General features: G+C 42.6%; 1 protein-coding gene across 3 annotated transcripts in view; it reads left to right on the top strand.

The window, feature by feature from the left end:
- The window catches only part of Znrf3 (zinc and ring finger 3), a 142,589-nt gene that overhangs the window by 70,481 nt on the left and 47,413 nt on the right, over positions 1–24,695 (top strand). For all 3 annotated transcript variants that reach the window (XM_040746758.1, XM_040746759.1, XM_040746760.1), the window contains exon 2: positions 10,068–10,193. In XM_040746758.1, the coding sequence (XP_040602692.1) occupies positions 10,068–10,193 (126 nt within the window). The remainder of the gene's footprint in view (positions 1–10,067; positions 10,194–24,695) is intronic.

The raw sequence follows: 24,695 nt of genomic DNA on the forward strand, positions 1-24,695 counted from the left end.
ATGCCTGGTGCTTGAAGAGGCCATTGGGTTCTCTGGAACTAGAGTGTCAGATAGTTTTGAGCCTCCATGTGGGTGCTGGGGATCAAACCTGAATCATCTGCAAGAGCAGCCAGTACTCCTAACCCCCGAACCATCTCCTTAGGCCCACAATGTTTGTTACTATCAATTTTTTTTTAATGATAGCCACCATAGCTGGTATGAAATTATGGTTTTTGACTTGTCTTTTAGGATAATGATGAGCATCTTTTCATGTGCTTGTTGATAAGCATTTATGTATCTTTTGTGGGTATACTCAGAGCCTTTTCCTATATTTAGTGAGATAATTTGCCTTTTTATTATTGAGTTATAAAAACTCCCCCAGTATTTTAGGTATGAATGTCTTGCCAAATTTACACTATGCACAGTGCACAGAGGTTGTAGGCAGAACACAGAGGAGGAACACTTAACTAACACAAACAGATCTTGGTTTGGTGCCCCACATTGGGGTAAGAAAGATTTGCATGCACAGTTACATGCTGGAGGTTGTCTTTTCCCTCCTCCTCCTCCTCCTCCTCCTCCTCCTCCTCCTCCTCCTCCTCCTCCTCCTCCTCCTCCTCCTCCTCCTCCTCCTCCTCCCCCTTTCCCTCCCCCCACCTCCTCCAGAGTTTGTGTCCTGAAATCAGGGATGATGATTGCTGGAATCAAACAAGAAAACGGACAAAGGGCTTCCTTCCTCTGTATTCAGAAAACCACTCAAAATGACAAAAAACTGGGTATATTATAACCCATTAGGTACTTGTAAAGAAACCCCAAATAATAAGAGTCTCTAGTCTTTATCTTATACAAAACCAACCAACCAACCTCCGTTCCTCCCTCCCTCTGTCCCTCCCTCCCTTGCCTCTCAAGTACTAGGATCACAGGCCTGAGCTTCATATCTGCCTTTTAAAAAGAAGCTTGACTTGCATCTTATTGTAACTACTGGAGGATATACATGTGGTAGAAGCTCCCAATTTTAAATTATGGAAACAAGCAAATAGAAACACCTAAAACAAGCTTCTGGAAGAACTACTTGTTCTTGTCTATTTTGTACCCTCAAATTTGACCATGGCCTCTCATTTGGCCTTGTGTTTCAGAGTTGTCTTTGAAAACATCCTTGTTGGTGATGAGTGGTGAGGGTTTTATCCAGAGGATATCCACAGAATAAGGCACAGAATAACTCTTACACACATTTGTGAAAGACTTTATTTTTGACCTTTTGGTGACTTATTAATCTATAGCAATGTCAATTTCAAGTTCCAAGCATGACTGAAGAAGTGGTGAGAGGTGTCATCAGGGTTCTTCACAGTGACAGCTTGTGCCCAGAGTGGTATTCAGCCAGGACCACATCGCTTCCCTGAGTCTTGTGAACTTGTCCATTTTGAGAGCAAATAGAAGGCATACAGCAGGAAGAAATGGAGGCTTTTCTGGTTTTGCTGTTGTTTTGAGTAATTTTATCTGTTTTGTTAGAGAAAGGAAATTAAATGATTCCTATGGTCCTAGGTGTGAGCTAGACCTGGGCCACGTGCTCTTAGTGCTTCTATAGTTGGATGATTCTTTCGAACCAGCTAAAGTGTTGGAGTAACTGGAACTGAGCACTGTCATCACTGATTAAAATAAAACTATTATTTGATTATTTGTTGGTTTCCCCTGTGAGCTGATAGTACTCTGGTGTTTTTCTTGCTGAGTGCCTGCAGCCTGCATATGTAGAGGTAACAGTGTGTGTGTCTGGTGCTCTAAGTGTGTCTGACTCTCGAGCTTACGTGGAGTACTTTCTTGGGTCACTCAGCCCCTCTGGGATAGCCCATGGAAGGCTGTTGTATTTTATTGTAAGAGAGGAGTATGTACTGTCTTTTTAACAACACATGTTACTACCTGGTTCTGCCAATGTTGTTGTTAAACTGTATTGTGTTTTTTTTTTAAGTGCCTCTTATGTCAGCAGATGTACGTGCATTTTAGAATCTTTTCCAAATAATTAATCAAACATCATAACCATAGGGAGGCTCAAGACTTAAATGCTTTGTCTCACTCTCCATCCACTGAGAGTGCTTAGTGTAATTGTTATAAGTGAATACTATTAACTCTCTCTTTAAAGCTATTATCCTTATTTCCTAACCCATTAACTTTCAGAATTTTAGCTTTAGTTTTTTACTGGAAACAGATGTGATTTCTACTTCACTCTGTTCTGTTTTCAGTGTTAAGGATCAAACCCCAGTGTCCTACATATCACTAGGTCAGCAGTCTGCCATTGAGCTACACCCCCACTTTGACTGTGACTTAGAAGTAGTATAGGTTGTACACATTAAAAAGTTTGTAACCCTAGCACTTCTGTGTTAAGAGAGTCTGTGGAAGCAGTAGCTTGGCTTGTGCAGTGATAAACAGCAAATCAAGACAGAAAACAAGGACTGATACCTGAGGTTGTCCTCTGACATCTCCATACATGCCTGTGCATGCACACACAGAGCCCTTGAAAGTTTTCATACATAAAAAAAGGGAAGAAAGACCTATGATTCAAGAGAAGAATGGTGGGTTGTCATCCCTTCACATAAATTATAAGCCTTGGTTTTAGCCACCATACTTTAAAAAAAAAGGTCTAGTCTGTGATGTGAGACTCTACCATAGGGAGCTCTTACACCCGTGGCCATAGGTAGAGGAGAAAGGATAAAATGAGGGAAATCTCCTTTTTAAATCCCTAGGAACTTTTGGATGAGGTAATAATTATAGAGTTAACCTGTCCTCCTGCTAGTCCAGCACATGGCTCCTATGCCTATATAACAGTAACTCACTTGCAAGCAAGTGGTCCTTTTGAAGCTACTGTAAACTTTCATTGAGGTGTGGAGGTATTATAGCCCTGGGCAAAATCATGGCTCAGAGCTTGCATGTAGACCATCTCAAGAAAACAATTCTCTCCAGATACTTATACCTGGCATCACATTGTCTTTAGTTCAGGGGTTCATGTAGATTCTTTGTTCATTAGCAAAACAGTGAAATTATGATAGAATCACTCTCACATGGCTCTGAGAAATCTGAAGGTTTATTTTTATATTTTAGCATAAATCAGTGGTTCCATTTCTCAGTATAGTCACATCATAATTGTTGCTTGCATCAGACTGTCATTGTGATACAGTGTTCTCAGGTGGCCCTGCAGTCCTAGGTGTAAGTTCTGACCTTCCCTGAAACAAGTAGCTCAGGGAATGTAACCCTTAGTTACATTACTTTACACATTTCATTCTCTTTTTCAGAACTGTAAAACTCCTCAACAAACCCATTTGATGATGGTTCAGGTTTTGTTTTTGTTTTTTTACTTTCCTACAGCTATCACCCTCTGGTCCTTCATTTTGAGAGTTCCCTTTATCCTGTTGGAATCCATATACCTGGATCTCATTCCTACCTATTCTTGGATTTAGTTCCTTTCTTTTTGTTGTTGCTGACAGTAACTTTGTGGATTAGACATAAGTAGGAAAATTGTGGACATGTGGAACTTTCTTTGGGAGGGGTCGTCTTCTGTTTTCCATCCCCCTCCACTGACCTTTCAAGATATGGTCACCAGCCTATGTGAGTGAAGGACAGCAAGGTTGTGTTCTTTGGGTAGGAAGTATTCACTTCCTGTGCCAGTACCAGGGCCAGGGAGTCTTTTTGATGACTTTGATGAATTGGCAACCAATACTTAGTAGAGCTAATCCTTTAAAATTCATGCAATACTTTGGTTCAGTACTGATTTATTTGCCTTGGTCCCTCCATTAGCTAAGCAGAAATCCAAGTGGCTTCCTAAAAACAAAGCAGCCAGCCTGATAGAAAAGCCAAAGGCTCTGTCCAGCCAGCAGCCATTTATTGCACACCTGTTGACGGACTTCTGAGCAAAGTAATAATGTTCTAGAAGCCGATGCTCACGTGAGGTGTGGGCAGTAAAAACTGGTAAGCACCATGAAAGTGTTTGATATCAAAGCAACTTAGCTCTGTGAGCACAGTCAAGAAAGCTCGGTGGAAAGAGTGACATTGAAGCTGGTCTTGAGGGGCAAAGGCATAAAGTAAAAGTGAGTGTGACAGATGTAGAGAAAGAAGAGTGGGCTTAGTCATGAACATCTACTGTGCTGTTTGTGTCATCTCATGTAACTGTTGTATTCCATTAAGGCCTCGGGGATGGTAACAGTCCCTATAAAGTGTTCTTCCTTCCTTGACTTATGCCTTATTGGACACCCCACGTTACTTTTCCCATAGCACAGGATCAGAGGTAAACACAGACCACACTTTGTTTTATCCCTGTGTCTAATTGTAACTTATTATTTTCCTGGTGTTCTCCCAGGGATCCATCTTAGAAAACTTGCTTGTCTTTTCATTCCAAGCTGTGGGCTGTCCTTCCATTTCCTAGTGGAGAAGGAAGTGCCTTATCTTTAGTGGAATCTTTGTGAGGTTCCATTGTAGGATTAAGGACCTGGGGAAATGATTGGTGGGTTAGGAGTACTTTGTAAGCATGAGTTTGAATTCCTAGTATGCATCTCACAAGACAGGTACAGCTATCCATGTCTGTAACTCTCCCACTAGGGGAAGGATGACAGAGACAGGATGATACCAAGGGATCACTAAACTAGCCTAACCAAAACAGGAGTTTCTGACTAAGTGAGGGACCCTGTCAAGGCAGCAAGTCAAAGAACGATAGAGGAAGATATTGGAAACTTTGCTGTGATTTCCAAAAAGAGAGAGCCTTTAATCCCAGCAAGGTGGTGTGTGTTAGAGGGATCTCTGTGACTTCAAGGACAGCCTGGTCTTCAGAATGAGTCCCAAAGCTACACAGCAAACCCCCCCTCCCAAAAAAAAAAACCCCAGAAGTGCCTGTAATTTTAAATGCTATCATGTTTGAAAATTATACACAGACTGGGCAGTGGTGGCACACACCTTTAATCCCAGCACTCCAGAGGCAGAGGCAGAGGGAGGCAAATCCATGTGAGTTCGAGGCCAGCCCGGTCTACAGGACAGCCAAGGCTACACAGAGAAACGCTGTCTCGGAGGGGGGAAAAAGGAAAGAAAAAAAATCATACACTGTAGAAGACTAATATTAATTTTGAACGATAAAGTGTCAAATGCATACAGGTCCTACGTGAAGTAATTTGTGTGTTAGGAACGATCCAGAAGGGGTTTTGGATTTTTTTAAATTAGTGGCTGATATTTCTTAGATAATATAAATGAGTCTGATTGAGACTGTCTTGAAAAGGGCTGAAAAAAAATTAGGTATTTTGTTTTTTGTTTAAGATCCACTCTGAGATGGAACCCATACATGACACTGCTAATGTGGACAATAACCTGAGGCAAGGTTTCGGCCAAGAGTTTGTTTTTAACAAGTTAAAATTTAATTACAGCCCCAGTATCTTATATATGGGTCTTGGATGGGCAGTGTTAGAATATTTTCAGAATTATCTGAGTTGATGTTGGTACCCTCAATTTATGTCTGACTTCAGCAGTAATATCAAGGGCCATTTTCCAAGTGAGAGAACTCTCATTTTTCCCATAGTTCCTTTCTGCTTTGATCATTCTCTGTGGAAGCACCCATGCATAGTTCTTCATTCCTTAACTAGATCATTTGTCATTGGCTTTGAGTGGGATCCAGCTGTTCATTGACTGACCCACTTTCATGGTACCATTAATTTGACTTCACTGCTGACTTGCAGTTCCAGTCTTGAGCTTCTGTATACAGTCTAATCACTATTGTTGAATATTCTAACAGTTTGCTGTAAAGACAAAATAAAGTTAAAATGTAACCTACATACTCTCAGGTGAAAAGCCCACCACTTCATTTTTCCCCTGACATAGCATGCTCGTTTGCATGTGATGTCTACCTTTGCCTAGGGACACCATCCTTTGCATCAGGTCAGCTTACTAGTGCATATTTTCATCATATGACTGTTTCTCTTTACTCGAGAAACATTTTCTGACCTTGTAGCTTGAATCCCTTGGGTTAAATAGAACGCTTCGATACAAGTGGCTGTAGGTGTGGGACAACAGGCATTTTTGGAAGCTGATGCTATTGTCAGGGGCAAACTGACAGCAGCCTGAATTCTACAATATTATCTTTGGGAGATGAGTAAAATGGACAGTTATATTGGTTAACTGTTGTAGCTAGGACTGGATGTGCAGGATTGACTACTTGGGGAAGTAAATAGGAGTAGGGAATTGAGATGGAGGTGGAAAGTAGCAAGGAGGCAGGGTCTCACTGTGTAGACCAGGTTGACTTTGAATTCACAAAGATATATATGCCTGCCTCTGTTGCCCTAACAGTGTATTTGTCTGTCTGGAAACCTCCAAACCATGTGGAATACAGTAAAACAGGGTCACAAATGTGGTTGCTATTGCAGTGACTTGACCTGAGACTTTGAGAAGCTGAAACTGGGTTAGGTTGAGCTGAGTCTCACCTTCTCCAGAAGGTCATAGGTTGGTACAATTTGGTGATCCCTGTTCATCATCATCTGTTGTAGGAGGACTTGGCATTTTAGGCTACTTTTCATTTAATAACTAGGACATTCCATGATAGACTAAGTCCTGCAGGAGCATCCTGGAGGGAAGGTTGCACAGTCTACCTTGCCACAGAACCCTCACTGATCCTACAGGAAACACTTTAAAGCTGAGGGCTCATGAGGAAACAGAACCTTGACTTGGAATTTCCAGGAGTTGGGTACTCACTAACTACAAAGACAGCTGCGGACAGCCCCTGTAGAACCCTTAGACCTCTTCTCACTTGCCCCGTAGGCTCTGCAATCCTTCCAAGAATCTCTAGGCTGTACCCTCATTGCCATCTCTGGAGGGCAGGTGTAGCACTGCATGGAAAGTGTGTCACCCATTTGCTTCATGTTTTCAGTGTGCCACTTATCTTGATGTCCAAACTCTACTCTAATTTTGAAGTCCTTGTCTTTGTTTTGCTGTAGACTATGACTTTCTATACGATTGGTCAGTCTGTTCTCATTCTTCCTCCTCTGTCTTTTGCCCTCTTCACCACGCTTGGAATGATCAGTCCTACTCTTCCTTCAGAGTTTGCTTTGAGGCCCTGCAGCTTCAGACACACCTCTTGCTCTCAGCATCTTAGCTCTTCTTGCTGCCCACATTAAATAGCACATTGCCCTTGACTATTACCAATTTAAAGCTAGAAACATTTTTGTCTTTTAGAGTCCTCAAATGGTTAGCTCTCAGGAGGAGTGGTACAGAGCAAGTGAGCAGAGTGGGAGTCAGCAGACAGAGTCCAGTGGGCTGAGTGTACTTGCTTACCCATGCTGTCTTGGAAAAGAGAGTCATTTACTTTGACCTTTTGTTTTCACCTATAACATAAGTTAGGAATATGCATTAGCTTTCTGTTTGGTGCTATAAGTTATAACAGGTCTACTGGCTTGAAACAACACTTGGTACATTGGCCTACCTGGAGAGTCCAGGAAACCTGCATCTCACCATGCTTAGTCACATCTGTCAGAGTGTCTTACTGTGCTATGCCTGAAGGTTAGGATATGGATGTCTTTGGAGCGGTTATCCTATCTGTGGTGGAACTTAGAAGGTTCTTTGTCATCCGTGTCCCGTCCTGTGTGCGCCCCCCGTGTGTGAAAAAAAAAACAACAACAACATGGTTTCACTATATATATTCAGCTCTGGCTGTCCTGGAACTCACTAGGTAGACCAGGCTGGCCTCAAACTCACAGAGCTCTACTTACCTCTGCTTCCCAAGTGCTGGGATTAAAGGTGCATGCTACTACTTCTGGTCTAAGAGCTTAGCACATCAGGCTGGAGAAAAGGATCAGCAGTTAAAATCATTAGATGCTCTTACAGAGGATCTGATTTTAACCCACGTGGTAGCTCACAATCATCTGTAACTCTTAATTCCAGGGAATCTGACTCCCTCTTGTGACTTCTAAGGAGACAAAATACACACTGGGTGCACAAATGTGCATGCTAGCAAACCACTTGTATACATAATAAATACATATTAAAAGGGGGGAATTTAGTATATACAATGCTAGGCTTATAACTTGGTAAATTATCTGGAAAGTTTCTCTTTCCAGATTGCTCTTGGACTCTGGGGCTTGTGGTGTGTTATATTATTCCTTGGAGAATCTTAAAAAAAAAACTGTCTACTCATCCCCGATAGGAAATGAGGGACATACCAAAGTACAGATGCCACTTAGGTCCATGTTGGCAAGCCAGTGAGTTTATTGGGGCCACTTACAGGAGCAAAAATGACTTAAAGACAGCTGCACCACCAAAGCCATCCCAGCATGGGTGATAACTGATAAAAGCTGGAATCCTAGAGCACACTGCTTGACTTGCAGGTCAGAGGATATCTTTTCCAGGCTACTTAGCTAGTCTGGGACTCTTAACAGGCAGTTTGGCAGATCTGCTTCTTCTAGGCAGCATTGTTGATCTCTGTGTCCTTGGTAGTCTTTATGATTTACATAAGCTTGGAAAGGGAGGTGCCTTGTGCATCTGGTCAGTTTCATGAACTTCCTGAGACTCTAAAGTTTACTTCCTGAATCTTAGTGATCTTGCCTTTAAAACTTCTGAGTCTTTCTTTTATTCTGAAGATCTATTTTTATTTTATGTGTATTAATGTTTGCTTGTATGTATATGCACCGTGTGCATGTCCACAGAGGCCAGAAGAGGATGTTGATCCCCAGAAACTGGTGTTAAAGATGATCACGCACTGCCTTGTGGATGCTGAAAATTAAATCCTGGTCCTCTGTAGGAGCAAAAAGCAACCTGACCACGGAGCCAAGTCTCTAGCCCTAGAACTTCTGAGTTTTAATGAGCTTCCTTTTAGAACTTACTGTATCTTAAAGAATCTAGGAAACAATTACCACAGAATAGCTTGATAAAAGTCAGTGCTAAAACTGTAAGCATAAACCTTGAAATTTCTGTTGTTTTCAGACTTATATGAGAAAATAAGTTGATACTCCTATCTAGTTTTTATTTTGTGCTGTGTTGATTTTGAAAAGATTTCAAAGAATATCATCTATTTCCCAGTAACCATTTGTAGTCTTTTAACTAACCTGCTAATTATACTGATGGTTTGCCACATTTCCAGTTCTCTCATAAAGTCCCAAATGTGTCTCTCAGCCCTCATGGATAAGTTAATGTAACCTTAAGATCTAGAAGCCAAACAGGATACCATACTGTTTTCATTTGTAATTGCTCAGTGTTAGATTTATGATATTTTATAGCAATTTAGATTGGCATTTATATGAATTTTTTTCCCCTCTCCTTACCTCTTATCAGGTGGTTTCCATCTTGGACAACCATTACTTTCAAGGCAGAGAGAAAGCAGCCATAAAATATATTTATAGGGGCTAGAGATGTGGCTCAGTCTGTAAAGTGCTTGCTGTGTAAACATGAGGACTTGAATTCAATCCCCGGTACCATGTGAAAAACAAGCATGGTGATATACAACTGTAATCCCAGCATTGGATAGGCAGAGACAGGAGGAGCCCTGCGACTTTCTGGCCAGTCATTCTAGCCCAAAAGCTCCAGGTTCACTTCAATACTCTCTCTCAAATAAGGTAGAGAGAGAGATTGAGAAGACATCTGACATCAACCTCTGCCTTCCATATGGAGCCACAAATGTGCATACACATGAGTGGGTACATATTTGCACATATAACATATCTTTATTTAATTTTTATGGATGTGGATATTTTGGTTGTATGTGTTTTTGTAAAACATGCAGGGCTGAATGCTTATGGAGGCCAGAAGAGGGCATCAAGATCCTTTGGAACCAGAGTTATACACAGTTGTAAACCTCCATGTGCATGTTGGGAGTTGAACCTGGGTCCTCTGGGACAGCCAGTGCTCTTAAGTGTTGAGTCATTTCTCCAGCCCTTATAATATCTATTTCTGGTAGTTTTATTGTGTACTTTCTAGTGCTTAGCTCATTGCAATGAAATGGAATTCCCTGTGGATTGAAAAACTATCCCCTGCCTTAAAGTTTTGAGGTGGCTTTGGCTTTGTACACAATGAGAAGCACACAGAGGGACTCAAACCAGTCTGTGGCCAGCCTGTTGACATTTTCTTTCCATTTTGTCTCTTAGATGCACCCACTAGGCCTGTGTAATAACAATGATGAAGAGGACTTGTATGAATATGGCTGGGTAGGAGTGGTGAAGCTCGAACAGCCAGAATTGGACCCCAAGCCATGTCTCACTGTCCTGGGCAAGGTAAGCACCAGCCCTTCTGTGTCACTGCCATTGTGGTTGGTGTTTCCTGAGTTTTAAATAGCTGGTTCTGGAGGAGAGCCATGCTGGCACAGCACTCCTTTCTCAGAAGCTGTGTGAGCAGACACAGAACCATGGCGCTCATGAGCTCTGGCCCTGAAACAGGCCCCAGCCTCAGAGTCTGCTCTACCTCTGCCTACTGTGTGGCCTTAGGCGAGTTGCTTTCCCTGAGAGTCTCAGCCTCTTATCTGTGAAGTGAGTTGATACTAGAAACCCATAGTACTGTATTTTGCCCCTTTGGGGCCAGATGTTTTAGACCTAAGATTTGGGAGGTTTAGGAAAGTATTAAAATGTGTGTGTGTGTATGTATATATATATTTTGTCTATTAAGTAACCTTGGGGACCTGGGACCATACTCAGTAATCCACACATTCATATATGTATGTAAATCATATGGATATCCACATTAAATGGGATAACTAAAATCTAAATAGCCTTCTGTTAGTCCACAGCTGCCTTGCCTCCAAATGAGTTCAGGTTCATTAATTTTTGTTTCCAAGTACGAATGGAATGACTCTTGGGATTTAGAGCTTCCTTGGTTTTAGAACAGCAGACAGCAATTATGGCCTTGCATTAGAACTTACCTCATAGGTGACTAGGAGGTGAGGTCAGATGCAATGCCTGGCGCCTCATGTGCCACTATTGGTTGTTGGCACACGATTTAAAATCACTAGCAAACAGAACAAGAGCTTTTTTAGCTGCTGAGGTCAGTATAATTTCTGACTGCAGTATAAGATAGAAATAAATTTCCTTTGGAAATCCATCCATCAGGAACTTTTAATCTGATAGGTCATAACCTGGTTTTTTGTTTTGTTTTGGTTTGGTTTTTTGAGACAGTGTTTCTCTGTCTTACAATCCTGGCTGTCCTGGAACTTGCTCTGTAGACCAGGTTGGCCTCGAACTCACAGAGATCCGCCTGCCTGTACCTCCCAAGTACTGGGATTAAAGGTAGGCACCATCACCGCCTGACCATAACCTATTTTAAAGTAGATCTTTTTTTTTAAGGAAGGATTTTGTGAAAGTATTTGAATTTTTGGTTAGGGAAAAGGTAGTCTGTTACTGGTCCTAACTGCCCCCTCGTGGGAGGGGGTGAGAAGGGGCAGTGCCTTGGCTCTATCTTCTGGTGGGGGGTGGTCAGCCCTTATGTGGAGGGGCCGGGTGAATGGAAACAGAAAAAATATGCCTTCCTACATGGACAGGCAGACAACACAAAAGAAGGAAAAAAGGGGGTCCCACTGCTTATCTGCCAAAGGGACTGAGAACACACAACATCAAGGGACCTTCTCACTGAAACAGACTGTTGGAGGGTGCTATCCAGTGCCTCAAGTGAGGAGAGGAATATGACTAGAACTTGATGCTGGGTCCTACCATCTCCCTCTGGGGAAAGGGGTGGGAAGGCTGTTTCAACGGCACAGACACCAGGGAGTAAGGTAAAGACAGACAGCAGACTTGTTTATTCAGCAACTGGGAGAGCCTTATATACCCTCCTTCCAGCACCCACACTGGGTCCCAGTCTAGTAACATTGTGCTGGCACCTGTTATTGGCTAGGTTTGATCCAAGACTTCTGACAGTACCTATTGCTAGGCCCTCAGGCATCACCGAGTGGTAGCCACTCATTGGCTAGGCATGATCAGGTCCTCAGGCAGACTCCAGGTTGCCTCACCTCTTGGCCTCATAGATCTCCTCTTCCTACTATAGTCCCTAAGAGTAGTCTTCTTATTGCCTAGACATTTTAAGGTCCCTGAAGCTACAGATTGTGTGCCCTGGGAAGACAACTGAGTTCTGTTCTTGGAAGCTGAGGCTCTTTTGGATATCCAAGCCAGAGAAGAGGTAGCATTGGGGCAGGAAGCCATCCCAAACCTAAAGAATTCCTTTTTTTATTTTTTTTATTTTTTGAGAAAGGGTTTCTCTGTGTAGTTTTGAAGAACTTGCTCTGTAGACCAGGCTGGCCTCAACCTCAGAGATCCGCCTGCCTCTGCCTCCCGAGTGCTGCGATTAAAGGTGTGTGCCACCATCACCTGGTCCTAAAGAATTTCTTGCCAGCCTCTTCTGAAAGATCTTTGGTCCTGTAGATCCTCAGAAACCTTAGTTGCCTTTTGCAAAGCTCCATGACTTTTGTCAAGTTTTCCTGTTCTTTCATTGGAAGAGAAAGCCTGACATGAATTACAGCCTATTTGGTTTATGGTTCACTAAGGTGTTTGAGGTGGCTCAGCCTTGATACTTCATCATTTCAGTAGTTGACCAGAACTGTTTAATGATGGTTAGGAGCAGTAACCCTCTTGAGAGTTAGTGTTTTCTTAGGAGATATGCCAGCTGCATCCAAGGTGTAGGAACAGTGCTCTCCTTGTAGGTGTCTGCTTTGAATATGCCATCTGCTCCTATGCTTAAGCTGCTGCTGTGCCGTGCTCAGCTTACTGACTTCATTTGTTTTCCTCCATCTCTTGTGTCTATAAATGGGTTGTAGCAGGGCCCAAAGTGTAACCCTTATTGTCCTTAGACAGTTTAGTGATGGGCATTTGTTGAAGTCACTGAGAACCAAACTGTTTCCTTCACTGTCTGAATCAGCTGCACCATGGTTTACTTGGTGAGTTTTAAATGGTTTGGCCTGCTGGTCTGTGAAGCCAGGGGAATAGAAACCTTAGGTATATATTGAATCATGGGGCACTTCTTGTGTTTACTCTTCATGAAGTAGTTATTTGATGTGGGGGACTAGGAACTTAGCATGTGGCTCTGCCTGCCTAGGAGCAGTAACTTCTTTCTGTTGGGAAGGTTAGGACTGGGGATGTGGCACAGGGCAGCACATGCTGCTGTTTGTCGTAAGGGTTGGCATCTGAATACAATCATTAGTAAAGATGCCTGGGACAAACAAAGTAAGATGTTTACTGCTTGCTTTAAATGTGGGTTAGTAGAGGAGATGTAATGAATCCTCTTCTTCCTTCTCCTTTTCTTCCTCCTCTTCCTCCTTCCTTTTCCGACATTAATTTCATTAACTTTACCAACTCTGTTTTCTACTTTTCTGTTTTCCAAAGGGTAGAAATAAAAGGTGTAGGGGAAGGCACAGAACTTGCAGCAGCTCAGCATGCCAGTCCCCTCAGACAGTCTGTTTCTTGACTTCATTGGCTATAGCAAGGAATGATAGGCCAGGAGAAGCACAAAGGCATAGGAAGTAGGCTGCGCATATAGCTTGGTGATAGAGCTCCTGCCTAGTGTACATAAGGCCCTGGGCTCCGTCATCAGCACTGCAGTAAAGGAGAATGAAGTTAAAGGCACAGGAAGAGCACACGGCCAGCCCAGTGTGAAGGGGGGATACAAGAGCTGCTGTGAATGGGTGTTGATACTTGTCTCTGTCACCACAGAAAAGCATGAGCTGAAACTCTGAAGATTTAAAACAAACAGGCAAACCATAGATGCCTCTCTAGGTGTTCAGATCAAGTTTATTTTCAAAGTGAAAGGCCTAAATTCATCATTTTGGTTTATTACCAAGGGGTTTTGAGTTCAGCACTTTAAACTCATGGGAGAAAAATCATTTATGATCACATTCTTTTAATCTTTTCAGTTCTGTGGAAGGTACAGACAAGGTCAGCTAGGTAGGTAGAGTTAGGATAAGGACAAACTCCACAGGGGAGAAACAGGCCAAGACACCTAACCAGGCCCCACCTACTTCAGGCCAGGCTCTGGTAAACCTCTTTTTCACTTAGTGTGGAGATGCTGTTCTGGGACTTGATTGTCTGATACCCTGAGCTTCTGGAGCAAGGTTAAGATCTTCCCTAATACCTTCATTACAAAGCTGAAAGATTGAACCTCCTGGAAACAGTGAGATTGACATTTGGGGGCAGCTTACTTTGAGAAGGGTCTTAAATTATTCTCAGAGTGCAAGAGTCTGTACGCCTCAGGCATTTTAGCTCTTTAGCTTTGTAGTGTTTATTAAGCATCTTACAGCACTGCAAAGAATTTAAGAGGTTAATCTTAATTTGACTATTATGACCCATCAAATTCATGTAGACTCTCATGTCAGAACACACATGATGTGCTAGAGGTTTCAGCAGAATTCACTTAGCTTGAATTCTGAAATTCCAGGCTGGATAAGCCCCAAACCCTAGGTAGACCAATTCTGTGCTAGCTTTTTGAAATATAGTGCATCCAGCAGGCCTGGACCTACACATGTCCAGTGCTTCAAAAGTGTGGGGAAGTTAATAAAAAGATATTTAGAGGATTTTATATTAAAATGCCACCTTGGCTGACCTTAGAAAGGCAACTTCAGCCTTGGTGCCTTACTCCTTTGTGAAGCACTGCCTTTCTTATTGCTAGCAACAGTTGGCGCTTAAAAGAAAAGGAAAGGGGCTGGGCAGGGGAGGCAGAGGTGGTGGATCTCTGTGTTCAAGGTCAGTCTGGTCCTCAGAGTTCCAGGGATACAGAGAAATCCTCTCTTGAAAAACTGAGGGGGGGGGGCGACAAAACAAAAAAGACACAGACACAGGCAAGAAAATTTCTTCTGTGGCCTTGCGATGATGGATGTGTTTTGACAAATACCTTGGGCTTAGGACTGTTCTCTTCTAGGATCTGTCTCACTAGCTTCTCCGGTTCCCGTGTAGTTGTTAATCTAACACTTGAGGTTTTAAAGTGTGTCCAGGGGACACTAAAGTTCTTTGAAGGTCTCAAAAGGTACTACAGGACTCATAATATACTACACTGCCATGTGTCTTTTTCACTCTGTCCTCTCAGAAGTGTGTGGTGGAGCTTTCCAAGAGTGTCATTGTATGTGCTGACTTCATCCTTCTCATGAGTAATGGAATATGTACTTGTGTATTCTCTGTTGTAATTTTATGTTTTAGTTCCTAATAAGCTAAATGCAAATAGCTGTAATCCATACTAATGAAATTTCTTTGGGGTTTTTAATTTTTTAGAATATACAATGAACTTTGAAATCAGAGTTTATTAACCTGACCTTATGTTCCTACTTAAAGATCATCTCAACAGAACTCACCTAAGCTCTGTGACTGTTGCAGAGTCAGTGGGAATGAGGAAGCAATATAGACCATAGAGGGCAATGAATATGAAGGACTTTTAGTATCTTACTTTTAGGACTTACTCAGTATCTTTGAGGCTTGAAGTAGTATATAGCCTCAGCCATGCCTTCTAGAAAAAGATTATAAAGATGAGCCTCCACACGCAGAAGTTTTAGGTGTTTGGCAAGCTCTAGAGTTCTCCTTGAGTTCTTTATGTGTTGGGATGAGAAGAGAAGTACTCACCCTCAGCACACCACTCTCATTTGGGGTGTTACTCACAGATGTTTTCTGAAATGCTTGTGGCCTTGTCCTTAACCCGAGCTCACCTCAGCCCATTTCAAGAGAAGTGATGGAACTGAAGACCTTGTGTCTGAAGGAAAAAAGGTGGCTGCTCCGGCTGCTTTACATTGCAGTCTTTAATCTCAGCATGCTACCTCTGCTCAGCAAAGCAAGTAGGTATTTGTCATATCCTGGCACAGGGGTATGACTATAGTTCATTACCTTGGCATCCCTAGAAACATTCTATACAATGCTTAGGACACTTCCTATGTCAATCTTTTAAAATTTTTATTTTGATTACAAATATGTGTCTTACTTGCAGATGTCCACAGAGGCCAGAAGAAAGCTTCTGATTCCTTGGAGATGGAGTTAATGAAAGTTGTGAGCCATCCAACATGGGTGCTGGGAATCAAACTCAGGTTCTCTACAGGAGTAGCATTCTTAGCTGGGCACACACTTTTAATCCCAGCACAGGAGGCAGAGGCAGGCAGATCTTTGTGAGTTTGAGGCCAGCCTGGTCTATAAAGCAAGTTCCAGGACAGTCAGGAATTTTACACAGAAAAAACCTGTGGGGAGTAGCACTGTTTTCTGCTGAGCTATCTCTCCAGCCCATGCACATTGAGAGGTGTGCAGAAGGCAGACCATGAAAGTCAAGCAGCCTGTGTGTGAATGATAGTTCTGCTTAGCAGAAGCCAAGTGTCTTTAAGCCAGCTAATGTCTCTTCGCCTCTGCTTCTGTAAATCTGCTTCTGTAAAGAGCTGTGATGGACTGGCTGTTATGATAAAGTGAGAGGGGACCTTGTTGGATTCTATGGCAGGCAAGGTTGACCGAGACAGGGGACAAACAAACCAGGCAGACAGAGCTTAAGTGAGAAGTTTTATTAGCAAGGGAAGGGAAGGGGAAGGAAAGAGAAAAGAGGTAAAGAGGCACAGAGACAGAGAAAACAGAAGAGGGAGAGAGGAAGAGTCCTGTCTGCCCCAGGGGAACAGAGGGAAAGAGAAGAGAGCGTGGGGGGGGGGGGGGGCTGTCTTTTAAAGGGTCCCTTACATTTGCGTGCAGACTATGCAATCATGGAACCCTGGGCGGACCAGGGTACTGCCTGAGTCCATTCTGCCAGGTGACAGGGGCAGGCCAGCATGATGCCTGAGTCCTTAAATTGGCAAGACAGTTCAGTTCGTTCCTCAAGTCTAACGACGTAAGCTTGGTTCTCTAAGTACACAGTGAGAAGAGAGAACTGACTAGAAGTTGTCCTTCCAATCTGCAGCCCCCCCCCCCAGACACACAAATAAACTTTGAAAGATTTGTGATTATTTAAATACACACATACACAATATGTATATGCCAAGTTCATGGAGATTCAATAATTTCCTTCTGTCTTCAAGTATACTTGTGCTGAGCAAATGGGAGTCCTTTCCTGAAGTGCACTGAAGTGACTTTCTTATTGGGCAGGAAGTTTGCAAGATTGTACAGATTTATTTTAAGGAACACTTGGGTAAATATCTCCCATATTTGGTTAAAAAAGAAAGCAAGAAAGGAATTTGGTAAAAGAAATCAGACTAAGAGGAAAAGATTGGCTTGATATGAATTGAAAAATTTAGGAAATACCATTTTGCTTTTGAGTTCATGTGTCTGGTTTGAAAGTCACTTTTTAAGTGACACCTTTCCTCTACACCTAAGTCTTTCATAAACCTCTTGGTTAAAAGGCTACATTAAACACCACCCACATACCCCAGATGCATCTTTAGCTGTAAAAGTCTTGAAGGGGTTTTTGAAGAGTCTGCTAACCCAAGGGGCACAGGCAGCTTGTCACCTCCAGGACTCAGAGAATGGCAGTCCTTAGCACCATCTACATCCATTGATTCACTATCAGCAGAGCTGCAGTGAAATTGTTCCAGATCACAAAGGGTGACAACAAGGCAGCCTAAAAAGCTCATCAAAGGCAGCTACTGAATTGTCTACTGTGAGAGGTTGTGACTCTAATGCACTAATTATGTCTTCATACTACATAAAACACAACTACCAGCTCAGTTGTTGAGAACCTCACACACTTGGGGACAAGCCCACAGTTCCGTCTGCTTTCCATTTTCAAATAGAGGGCCTCACACATATCTGGTTTTGCATATGCATTATCCTGCTTAAGTAGCAGGTCCTGACCATGGTCAAGGGCGATATAAAAGCCTCCCTGACCTAAGGCCATGAAGAGGATAGATATTTCTAAGCTCCCATCACTACACACACATATCATACACGTGTACACACACATATACACACACGCACACAGAGCATACACACATATGCACACATACACAGAGTACTTGCATAGCTTAGGAGTAAAATAGAATCTCCTGGAGACTAAGTAGGGGGAATGGAGACATTGGTGAGACTCTGTCTGCTGGCCTTAGTCACTAGACCTCAGATTCCTAACACATACCATGTATTGTTTTATTTTGTACTTCCTTTCCAAAGACACCAACTTGCACAAACCCACACACGCACATGCATGGTTCCTGGGATCCATTCTGTTTCATAATATTCTTTTCCAATCCAATGTTACACAGTATTATCTGACTGAAAGACCACTGAGAAGGATTAGCAGGTAAAGAAAGGAGTCTGCCACTAAGCCGAACAATCTGAGACCCCTTTACCTACATGGTAGAGAGAGAACCTGCTACAAGTTGTTCTCTGACCTCCACACACTCACGTGGCATACTCACACCCCACCCCTCTCTCTCCACATACCCAAAATAAATAAAAGTAATGATCATACTGAATTAGTCAGTATAATGCAATACTGAAGAACTTTATTACATTCATTACTACAGAGTTCCTCATACTGAAGAACTTTGGTATTTCTTGTGCTGACTAAAGGAACATGGCCTTCACTCTTCTGTCTGTTGTATAGTTCTTCACAAATTTATCCGCTCTGAAATGACTGTGTGAGAAAAGTGGACTGTGCAAGGAACATTTTAGCTTTCAGCTTCATTCCTAGCCCCACCTTTGATATACGTGAGATTGTGTGTGTGTGGGGGTGCCTGCCGTAGCATTTGTGTAATGTCAGAGGACGTCCTTTGGTGTCCTCTGTACTTTACCCACTGAGCCATCTCCCTGACTCTGACTTTGAAAAATAAAAATTTGAATTGCTATCTAAAGGGTGACCAAGGTGTTGGGCAGACCGAGCTTAGTGAGAAGTTGTATTAGAAAGGGAAGGGGGTGGAGGAGAAAGGAGATAAAGAGACACCAAGCAAAGAGAGGACAGAAAAGAAGAGGGAGACAGGAAAAGTCCTGTCTGCCCCAGGGGAATGGAGTAGGGGGAGGAGTAGGAAGGAGAGCATAAGTGGGTGGGTGTCTTTCTTTTAAAGGGGTCCTTTGCACCTCCATGCTTACCAGGATACTGCATAACGCCTGAATGAATCCTCACATGGGGAAGTACTCTGCAGTGGTGAAAATGGAAATGTGTTGCATTGGCTTTTAGTAATGACAAATATTAGGGGGGAGGGAGCACTTGCTTCTGGTTAGGAATTTTTTTGTTTGTATGTTTGTTTGTGAGGAGGGTTGAGACAGGGTTTCTCTGTGTAGCCCTGACTGTGCTGGAAACCACAGAAATCTGCCTGCCTCTGCCTCCCAAATGCTGGGATTAAAGCTAGGATTAACATTCTAAAATTTTGTTTATTTAAAAGGTAAGGAAATAGGAAGGTGACTTGTGAGGTAGGAATAAGGGTGTCATGCTCTTTAGACTGATTCCTGCCATCTGGAGGTTCAACCTTTTTTAGGGACCCAAGAAAGCTGGGATGCTTGACTTGATGTTTTGACTCTGCAGGACCATCTGGGGCTTGGAAAGTGCTGGCTACTACATTGGATGTTTCCAATTGGAAATCTCCTGGAACAGATATATATATATATATATATGTATGTATATGTTAGGGGTAGAAGGTAAAGTTAAGTCTTAGGGAAAAATGTTTCGTAGATGTACATCGAAACGTTTAGGTCCGTGGTCCTGGTAGTTGGATGAGAGGAATTCCCCACATCCAGGGCAGACTAGGTAGGTGGGGAAACATACTGTTGATCGACAATACTTATCTGAAGTCTATTTGATCTTGGAAAGGTGGATTCAAGTAGATTTCCTGAAGTTCACAAGAATTTCATGGGCTTTTTTTGTTTGTTTTGTTTAAGTTTAGAAAAAGAGGTTGCTTTCATCTTGATGAAGTATCAGCCAAGATGGTGGAGAACTACCAAGTTGCTATTTTTAAGCTTCTGTTTTCCTAGTAGGGATGTGTGTGTGTGTGTGTTTTAAATGAAAGTTGAAGCTGGGCAGTGTTGGCACATGCCTTTTAATGCCAGCACTCAGGAGCAGAAGGCAGACATATTTCTGTGAGTTTGAGGCCAACCTGGTTTACAAAAACTAGTTCCAAGACAGCCATGGATACATGGAGAAACCTTGTCTGAAAAAAAAAATTAGAGTTGAGTCCAAGTTCCATACAGAGTTGAGCTACATATATATGAATGTATAGATTTTATTAATAAGCCTTTTTTATGTTCAAAGCCAAGTTTTGTTATAGATTTTTTAAACCATACCCATTGAACTCACAAATCCTGAGATAGGGTTTACGGCATAGAGATAAAATATTTTTTAAGAATGGGAAGTAGAACTTTGAGATAAGAGACTTTTGGAAGTGTAGAGCAGAGCAAGTTTAGGGTTTGTCTTAGGGTTTTTATTACTGTGAGAGACACCATGACCACAGCTACTCTTACAAAGAAAACATTTAATTGGGTGACTCAACTACATTTTCAGAGGTTTAGTCCATTATCATCATGGTGGAGAGCATGGCAGCATGCAGGCAGATAGGGTGTTGGAGGTAGCTGAGAGTTCTACATCTTGTAGGCAACAGAAAGTGGACTATGACACTGGGCAGTGTCCTGCATATATAGGAAACCTCAAAGCCTGCTCCCACAGTGACACTCTTCCTCTAATAAGGCCATACCCACTCCAACAAAGTCACACCTCCTAATAATGCCACTCCCTATGAGATAAAGGGGGCAAATTACATTCAGGTACCACGGGGATCATTTGTTTGTGCAGTGGCAATTGTTAAGATTTGTAAGAATCTGGAAATCAAGTGTACCAATTTTTGGGTCATTGATCTGTGCTGAAGCCAAGAGTAGGAGGTGAGGGGTCACAAAATGAAATTCCGCTGGAGGGTATTTTTATAAACTCTATGAGGGAGCTAAGGGAGCAGAAGCTATGAGACTGAAGACAGGAGTTGAGAGGTAGTATGTTGGGACTGAAAGCTAGGAGAGAGCAGAGGAAAGGGAACTGGTAAGTGTCTTAATAGAAAGACCCAAGGTGTAGCAGACCAGAGCAGAGAGCTGTGAGTAAACATTGCCCTTGTGGTGGGTGTCCCAAGGGAGTAGCAGACTCCAGGATCCAGGGAAGCATGGCATGGACAAGGAAAGGAATGGTTAAGAGACAAGGAGGAAAAAGCAGGAACTCCACCCAAGGGAGGGTCCCAATATTGTAGAAGCCTGGAGGGTGTAGAGAAGCTGCAGGACTTCCAGGAAGAAGATGAGAGACAGGAGGGATAAGGTCACAGAGGCCCAGAAGGACTTAAGGAAGGTAGGTAACTTCGTAGGCAGCTCCTAAGAGGAGGCAAGAAAACTAGCATTGTACAGGCCTAGGAAGGCACAAAGAGAGCAGGTAGCAGGAGAAATGGAAGATGTCCATATGGGTATAGCAGTCCAGAGGCATAGCAGGCTGCAAGAGCCAGAGAAACGTAGGTGCCCATGTGGAGGGCATAGCATGCCAGAGCTCACAGACTGGAGAGGCAAATGTTTAGAAAGCAGGTAGAAGGAAGCAGCTGCTGAAGAATCTACTCTAGAATTTGTAATCAAATTTTGTGGGTGGCCGAAGCCAACAAAAACAAATGATCGGTGCCTACCTTACAGGACGCTGCTGGGTGCAGGGACACACCCCAATCCCTTGAGGGGTGTTTGTGGAGTGTGTGTAAACTGTCACTGCCCCCCCAAACAACACTTTGCAACAAACTTAGAGATCCATCAGTGGTAATTTAAAGACCAGACATTTACACAGCATGTGGGGGAGACCAAACAAAAACAAACCAGGCTTGCAGTGGACAAAGAACAAATAGGGAATAGGGAACTTCTTTCTGTTCCTTCCATCACTCGTAAAGGTCCCAAATAATATTGGGATCTAAGGTGTCATTAGTCACATTCTGATTGATAAAGGGATACTGAGACCAGGTTTGATTGTAAACGTGAATAAATTTGGAGCCCTTCAGGTTGGGTGCCAGGTGAAGAGGCTGGAGGTTTTCTAAGAGACATCCCAAGGGGCCCCTGAAGGTATGGACAACACCATTTCCATGGATGTGGAAGAGAAGATAGTCTGGAAACTAGTCCAGGGTGTCCCCAGGACTCGAGGAGGAACAGACAAGGAAGACACAAGCTATTTAGTGGGTTATCACTGCACTCAATGAGACTTAGAGTTAACAGCCTGAGGAGACTTGATGCCTGGGCTTTTAAGTGAAGCCAAAAGGTGAAAACAAAACTCAAAAATGAAAGGAAAAAGATGGAAAGTAGAGTGGACACCTCCACCTCTAAGAGTACCAGAGACTTAGGGAAGTGTTTGCACCAACAGAAGGGAAACTTACCAGTTGCCACTGGTAGATGGGGCATCTGAGCAATCAGTGAGTCAGAAAGTGAGTCTGTTTTGGGTGGCCTGGAGATAAGGGATAAGGTCTCAGTACCAAAGAGACCCAAGACCCCAAAAGGGTCTACAGGCACCAGAAGATCCTATCAGATATCCATGTAAGGGCTTTGTGGCCAAGAAATGCCACAAAAATCAAAACATAACAGACCTCATAAAGGAGATTTAATTTGGGGGGCTACCTTTGAGAGAGAGAGAGAGAGAGAGAGAGAGAGAGAGAGAGAGAGAGAGAGAGAGAGAGAGAGAGAGAGCATTAAGAGGGCTGTGATAGTGGGGACTTTATGGGGGAGTATGGAGAATGCACATAGGGAAAAACGCGCGGCAATGGTAACAAGGAAATGCATCACTTTGGTAATAACAATTGAAGGTGGGATAGGGGAGTATATGTTACTAATTAGTCAACTATTGCAATCCAACTTTAATCACATTACAAGATCAAGCAAGAGTTATATTTTAGATAGATTGGTTGTCTTCAAACACGTCAGAGATTTACAGCATATGACATTTAAAATGTTTTAATAATGCCAGGCGTTGGTGGTGCACACCTTTAATCCCAGCACTCGGGAGGTAGAGGCAGGTGAATCTCTGAGTTTGAGGCCAGCCTGGTCTACAGAGCGAGTGCCAGGATAGGCTCCAAAGCTACACAGAGAAACCCTGTCTCAAACCTCCCCCCACCAAAGAAAAGTTTTAATAACAGATTTTTTTTATGACAATGAGACATTTCTGTTCCTGGCAGCACACCAGTCTACTTCAGAGAAGATGATGGGTACTGAAGAAACTCCACATGGAGTTTACTTTCTTTGTGGCAAAAGTAAGCCACTGGGCAAGAAAGAGCACTTGCCTCGACGACTGCTGACAGTCTGCTGTCCAAATTGGACAAGAAGGACAAAAAAAAAGTGACTACAAACTTTGCCAAAACAAAGTGGGACAGTCCTTTAAAATCTTGCTTCCTAGAAAAGTCTGTCAGAGATGCTAGGACTATTGGTCGAAGACCGATGCCCCAACACTGCAGAAGAACCTTGGGTGACTCTCCAGCCAGCTGTTTTTGTCATTTCTCATATTTTTTGGAAGTTGATTGCTTGAACTTCCTGCTTACTTAGTTAATAATATATCTTTCTTGGGTCTCTGGGGATATTGAAGACTAGTATAGTTAGAGTTTTCATTGTTAACCAGACTCAGAAAAGAAACTCACTAAAGATGTGAAAGGTGTAAAAGATTGAGAGACATTAAAAGACAATTTGGTAATGCAAATTAGAATAGAAAATAAATTAGGTACAAGAATTTGGACTCACCAAGATAAAATAGATAATGAATATTTTCTCTGAATTTGTCAAATGCAAATGGACTAGACATTGTTGATGAATTTATTGCCTGTATATATTGTATATACTTATTGTATATATAGGTTTTTAATGTTAATTGTAGCCTTTTTCTATTAGACAAAAATGGGGATTTGTAGTAATATATTGTTATTTATTAAAGCTTGCCTGAAGATTCAGAAAGCAGAGTCAACACAAGCCATAGAAGCCAGGCACTCACCTTTAATCTCAGCAGCCAGAAGCTAGGAAGTGGTGATACACACCTTTAATCCTAGGACTGAGGATTAAGAGGTAGACTGATCTCTCTGAGTTTAAGGCAACCCAGGTATACAAGAGTCTAAATCAGTCTAAAAGAGTAACAGATCACACACCTTTAATCCCAGCACTAGTGGGGTATAAAAGATAGCAGGGTCTTCAGTATTCAATAGGAGGCATTCATTCTCCAGCCACACTGAAGATAGGAGTATTCAGTCTTCAGCCACGCTGAGAGACTCAGTGAAGAGCTTGTGCGTGGATCGGCCCCTTTCAGCCTGAGCTAGAGGTGAGGGCTAATGGCCGACTGCTTTGCTTTTCTGATCATCAATGAAGTTTGAACCATTTATTCTTTCATACTACAGGGAGCACCTGGTTCTGCAATGTGGGCAGTTCTAACAGTTTGGATTGACCAAGAATTAGATACCATTGCCCCAGATAGTTGACCTCTGAGGGTATAATAAAGGAGATTTCTGGTCAGCAGAAACCCACCTTTAGGTTTCTGTTTACCTAGCCAAAGTCCTTCTGTTTAGGACACTGTCACCAGTACTACTGTTCTGGGGTCCACTTTGGACCTAACGTTTTCCTCCTGGGCTCTTACTTGTTTTTATGCATGGATTGTAATATAGGTTTTTAAAAACAGCTCTATAAGTACTCATTTGCTGTGTTGTTATTTGCAGTGGTGAGGATAGAATCTAGGGCTTTGCACATCAGACAGGCTTTCTAATGCTCAGCCACACCTCCTGCCCCAGACTGTTTTTTAATTGACCCGTTTAGTCATTTTTTGTTTGTTAGATTACATAATTTTGAAATTTCTGCATAGGTCTATTTCTTCTGTTGCTTCTAATCTCAATATATTCTATCTTTAAA

This window comes from Mesocricetus auratus, unplaced genomic scaffold, assembly GCF_017639785.1.
Source record: "Mesocricetus auratus isolate SY011 unplaced genomic scaffold, BCM_Maur_2.0 Super-Scaffold_100006, whole genome shotgun sequence".
In the NCBI taxonomy this organism is placed as follows: domain Eukaryota; kingdom Metazoa; phylum Chordata; class Mammalia; order Rodentia; family Cricetidae; genus Mesocricetus; species Mesocricetus auratus.